The sequence below is a fragment of the Boleophthalmus pectinirostris genome, unplaced genomic scaffold (assembly GCF_026225935.1).
Source record: "Boleophthalmus pectinirostris isolate CB_2022bp ecotype Guang Dong unplaced genomic scaffold, ASM2622593v1 HiC_scaffold_23, whole genome shotgun sequence".
In the NCBI taxonomy this organism is placed as follows: Eukaryota; Metazoa; Chordata; class Actinopteri; order Gobiiformes; family Gobiidae; genus Boleophthalmus; species Boleophthalmus pectinirostris.
This window is the reverse complement of record NW_026571207.1, coordinates 26,282,888-26,288,887: the sequence shown is the minus strand read 5'-3', so window position 1 is coordinate 26,288,887 and position 6,000 is coordinate 26,282,888. Positions and strand designations below refer to the sequence as shown.

At 35.7% G+C, this 6,000-nt stretch overlaps 1 protein-coding gene across 1 annotated transcript in view; it reads right to left on the bottom strand.

Moving 5' to 3' along the window:
• The window catches only part of ablim3 (actin binding LIM protein family, member 3), a 78,611-nt gene continuing 72,611 nt past the window's right edge, over positions 1-6,000 (bottom strand). Inside the window, exons 18-23 of the mRNA XM_055158850.1 lie at positions 3,373-3,402; positions 2,502-2,557; positions 2,298-2,364; positions 2,185-2,195; positions 2,003-2,083; positions 1-1,833 (exon numbers count right to left, since the gene is read on the bottom strand). Coding sequence (XP_055014825.1) covers positions 1,720-1,833; positions 2,003-2,083; positions 2,185-2,195; positions 2,298-2,364; positions 2,502-2,557; positions 3,373-3,402 — 359 coding nt within the window. The 3' untranslated portion in view covers positions 1-1,719. The remainder of the gene's footprint in view (positions 1,834-2,002; positions 2,084-2,184; positions 2,196-2,297; positions 2,365-2,501; positions 2,558-3,372; positions 3,403-6,000) is intronic.

Below are 6,000 nucleotides of genomic sequence, written 5' to 3'. Positions count from 1 at the left end.
TGGATCATTTGTTGTACATCTCCATACTAGGACTTGATAGCAAGTGAAAATAACCTCTTTAGCTACAAAATATTATTTCAAAACAAATATTTTAACAGTGAGAAAGTGGTGACTTCAGTTTCAACTCCTCTAAAACATGAATCTGATATTGCATTAAGTGCCTGAACTGACTGGTATGTTCGACTTATGGATCATTGCACATACTCCACAGTGTACTGCAGTCTAACTAATGTAACCATCACCTTTGACATTGCATTGGAAGTGATTCACTCTCATCCATCAGTGCCTCCTCACTTTGGTTTTCATTCTCATACAAATCAATGCAAACCACACACACCTTTAACACACCCAATAAGTACAGCAACTGTGTAAAATGCAAATACCTCTTGCATTCCAGCTCTTTCTATTTCACTGACTTTCGCTGTTCATTTGGTCCAAAAGGTATTATTTTATTATCATAAAAGTAATACTAGTGAAAAATGATAACATAATGTAATGCTTAAAACAACCAAGTATGTTTTGTACCTTATAATAGTTTAATTACTTAGTATTATCAGTCAGTTATTGTGTGAAAGGGTAAACATCTTAAATTGTATAATATTTTATGTTTTATTAACAAAAATAATAACAATAATCAAAAATAAATGCTTATTTACACTTTACACAGTGCTTGTACTGATTCTCCATCATTTTGGTAGTTGTGTTCTGTTACCACTTTAAACCAAAAGCATTTTATTTTAAACAAAGAAACCTGAAATCTGAATAGAGCTAAGCCTGGCCACGCTCACACTCACATTAGACCATTCACTCCATTAAAGTGTCCTCAATCATCTGCATCTACATTCTACTCACTCAGAGTGCTGGTGCTGCACACTTGGAAATAATACAATAACTACACCTCAAATAGCCTTGATAAAACATAAACAGACTTAATTCACAGTTTCTTAAGAATGACTTAGTAACTGCTTAATTAAAGGTGCGGTACGTAACTTCCTGGAGGTGAGACATCATCTGCATGGTACGTACAATCTCCATGAAGATAGACTTTATGTCATACTGTTGGAATATTATAGCCAAAACAAGCAGAAGCCCTCATGAGTCAGGTTTGTGGAGATGCGAAGCCTGATCAGAGTAAGGATGGATGTTTTTGTATGCTTTTCCATGCAATAAACACAAACAAATAAAAACGCTTTATTTTGATGTATTTTTTGGGGGTGAAAAGTTACATACTGTGGCTTTAAGGGGCTGTGGTTGGGTATTAATTAAGTAGTTACTAAGCCTGAATCATTCTCACTAAACTATTTTAAGGGCTAATCAGGTGTAGTTATTATAAATTGTTACTGAAATAAGAAACGCAATAAGGCAAAGCCAGAAATCTCATCTACTAAATATCCGCTTCACCTCTCATCACAGGATCCCCCTTGGTACTTTATATAATGGGGCGTAAACCTGCCCTCCTCCAGGTTACATACACCACTGCAGTGCCCCAGCCTTATATTGCTTACTCTTCACAGTTCATCTATCTTTGTCTCTGTGTGGTCATCCTCCTCTTTTCCCAGAAGTCCACGCTGGAGTGAGCACAGTTTTGGTTTGGGAGGAGGTCTTGAACAGTCTCTCAGCCTTGGCAGTGAAAATCAGGGGAAGTCATAATAGTTTGTATATCCTTCATATAGTTAAGTATCAAGTCTCTGTTAGTAATTATAATGTGTCAGGCTGTTATTAAAAGAGTCTAGCCTGCTTCTTCAGTTCATTGCGTTTCCATAAAGCCAGGCGGTCAAACTCTTCTATGGTCATACCGAACACTTGGACAAATTCTTCTGGAGACAAATGACGCTAAAACGTACAAACATAAAAGAAAGTTATATTTTGAAAAACTATACAGCGTGACTGAAAGAAAGAAGGACCTGCTCTTTCTAGTCACAACTCTATGAGGTAACAACATTATAATACGGCTTAAAGCTCACAAGAATCCATCTGGCATAATAGAGGACCTTTAACTTACCTCTAGTCTGGCTCTGTCCACGTCCTTTGGCAGCCTGTTGCGCCCTCTTGTGGTGACAATGAGCATTTCATATGGATAAACCTGGAATAAGCAGGGATAGAGCCATGACTTTTGACACTTAATAATTAGAACAGTGGGATTATCCGTTATGCAGAGAACAAGTCATTTTAGTTGAAACATACCGTGTATTCAGCTGTGATGATAAAAAAAAAGTTGATAGCGTTAGAACAAAGTATTGAATTTAATTGGTTTAAACTAATGAGCAATACGCTATTTAAAACTCCCACACAATTACCTTTGTTTCCCCAGGTGACTTCACTAGAGCTGTCGTACTGATACTGGTAGCAATCAGCGCTCTGAGGCTACAAAGGGAAAAAAAAGAGTAGAGCAAGAAATTAACATACTTTAATTTGTTATAGATTCCCTGGCCTATATAATACACACAGGTACCCAGCCCATGAAATGTATTAGCCTAATGTAATGTAAAAGTCCCACTCACCCTCTGGAGACCATTTCGTCCATATCCTGGAAGTGAGGATGTTTTGCACCCAAAATCTAGACATAAAAACACATCAAATTTAAGTAACTTTTAATATAGCAATTTTCAGTGTTTGGAAAAATACTTTGAAAGTGTATTTAGTTACAGAATACCCGAATTAAAATGGATTTTGTAACATATTCCGATCAGAGTACTGTATTCAGAATAATCTAAGTACTTGAATACAATGTTGCATTGTATTATAGTGAGAAAACCTTAAACACAGCTTTATTTTTGGTGCCCTGTTTGTTCTGCAGTAATGTGTTTTCTTTATTTTCACTAGTATTGTGCTGCTCAAAGTCAAATTTGCATTGTCAAGCATTGTCAATGTCAGTTATTTCTTTTAATTTAGGGAAGTAACTGTAATCTGAATACCACCAAATGAAAAAAATACCTGTTACTCAAAATAATTTTTCAGAATGCGTATTTTCCGATACATGGATTCATTTACTTTAGAATACTGACTATTCTAGTGTCATTCTTCATTTTACACATAAGGCTTTATCATTGTTTTTGTAGCAGGACAGGATTGCACAATGTCAAATATTTTATAGGAGTACCACATCAGTTACATTACAGTAATAAAAATAACATTACGAGCATGGTTTTACTGGTTAAACAATCACCAGAAACATATTAGCAGATCCACCATTGTCAGGTCTGTCTAGTCTTATCTAAAACCAGCATACATTGCCCTCAAAACACCAAAAGAGGGCGCTCTTTTCCAACTAAATATTGGTGTAGAGCTGTTGCAAGCAGTTCAAACACATGTTCATGCACAAACAATGATCTCTTCAAATTAAATGAATGAATTAATGAATAGAAAGCTTACCACTTTCACCGCTGTACTGTGACCGAGGAGCTGTGCGGAAAAAATCATACAAAAGTTACTCAGTGTTTAAAATGTTGCACAGTTTGAACACAAAGGACTTAAAACAAAATTACAATAACTCCAACAGAAAAATGTACAAATGACTTCAAAATAAACTGACATTAAACCGGCTTACACAATGTCAAATTCTCTAAAAAATCTCTCTTGTATAGGAAATCAGGCTCCGCACAGCCCCTCCCATCCCCGAAACCACATTAATGAGAGATCTTACTGCTCATAAATAAACCAGGAAGTGGGACACCAGCTGGGAACAAGAAAGTGAGGGAGAAAGATGCTCTGATAAATGAGAAGTTAACACTGAGATGGAGACTGGAGGTGGAGGGAATGGTTGAAAAGGAGATTGCGAATGTATTTAATGTGTTTGTTTTTTGTGACAAGTCTCGGACCAGTTTCTTCCATAGAGTAAAATAACATGGAAGTAAATTAGGTAATAGGAAAATACTAGCAGTATATAGTAGCACAGTTTTAGATGTAATAAGGTTACTCTTATTACATCTAAGTAGACCATGTGATGTTACTGCATTTGACTCTCTTTTAGCAGAGTTTACATGTCCTTATGTTTGACAATGTTCCATATACAATCCAGCGATATGTGACTACGCAATATTGACTTGTGAACTTAAAGCCATGTTATAATGCTGTTACTTCTTCAAAAACATGCCTGGAGTTGTGCTTTGTTTGTTTTTGTTGAGTAATTTTGGCTTATTAGTCTGTCTACATCTCCAAATCTCAAAAGCTGTTCCACCTTGTGATGTCATGTAGCGGTAGTGTTCATGTTAACAGCTCCTTTTACCTTAAGTTTAGTAAAGATGGGCCATTCTGGGGTTGAATCGCCCAAATGATGCTACAGCAAGGGTGTATGGAGTTTAAAAACACAGTGGAGCACTTCTTATATTACATAACATAACATCACAAGGTGTAACAGCGAGTTTTGTGTGTGAGAAAAAAAAAAAAACTCAGCCTAAACATGCAAAACACAACTCCAGGTATGTTTCTGATGAAGAAACAACACTATAACATAGATAAAACATTAAAACATACATAAAAAATACTAGCTGAGCAGGTCTTGAGTAACAGTCCCAATATACAACAGCGTGAGCATTGGAGACTGACGCTTACAAACAAAAACAGAGCATTCAGTGTAATATAACTCTTCATGCTCTACGACCAGCTGCTCCACTTAGTCACACCTGGTTAGACGGGCAGTTTAGGGTTTTCAGGGGCCTAAAACTGAAATCTAAATCAGAGCCATCAGATCTCCACGCACCGGTGACAGGGCACATCTGCCTCTACAGCTGTTCCGCTCACTCAACATGTTTCTGTCACAATAAACACATTTACCCTCAAGGGACCGTGACCCTGTCTAACTTTGAAATCCACATTTAAAGTAAGGTCAAAGCCTCTAGTCCTGTCTTTCAAAATAAATTGAATTATGATTTCAGGGTGTGAAGATTTTGGATACACAATCAAATTTTTCAATGATGATCTGAAATAGAATTCACGTTAGGGCCGTTTTATAATATATGAACGTTTCCATGTAACATAAAATAAATAAATAAATAACATAATAATAAAATAAATAATAAATAGAGCTATCTTTATTGTATGTTAAAGGTGGACCATGGCAATGAGGTGAAAAATTGTAGTAGGGGGTTTGGCTCATTTCTGTCTTCTTGAAGATTCTTTTTTGCTTTGTCAGAAATGCTCAACTTTATGGCATTAAACTTATCTATCTTACATTGTATTCAGTTACAGATGTTTTGTTGCTAAAAATAAAATGATGGCTTGTGTCTTTATAGATCACCTGCTTGTCTTTATAGAAATAGATATGTTTAATGCCGCACGGTGGAATACTTTAGAAAAAGAAATAACAAACAGGTGGCAGATGCTCCAAAGTTGCACAGTGCATCCGAATGGCAATTTAGAGACAAAAATCTACCGTATTCCTCGATCTACGTGTGTAACAGTAAGCTATTTTCAGCCTTTTATTACAGTTAAAAAGCAAATCCAGAGTTTGTTTAAATATTTATGAAGCCGACATAAACACACGAGTGGTTAGTAGCTTCATCCAGATGACTAAAGGTGTGTGCAGTTAACTTGGTGAACCCAAATTGCTCATGCATCAATAGAGCGTGAATGTTTTTTGTGTTTCTCAAACAATAATTGTAACAGGACTGAAGGTGTATCTGCCTCAGGCCATGAATGAAACATGAAGAGATTAAACATGTGCACTGAGTAGAAGAAGAGGAAAAGTCCTTTTAAACTACATTTTAGGCAAGCTTAAAGACATGTCAACAACAAAATGAAAATCTCAAAACTAAAAATATTTGCATACGTGGTAAAAAATTAAGAAGAATACGTTAAATATGCACTTTTATGAACTTTTCTGGTGGAACAGTTATGGAAAAAACTGACCTCATACCAAAATTACACAATGCACCTTTAACCATTTCTAAAAACTGTACTAATTAGTTTCTTTCTTGCAACTCACTAATCTGTTGCCATTTTTTGCTATTTTTGCTAGAATTTATTATTATCATTTCCTCTTTCTTGTTGTTATATTATAAT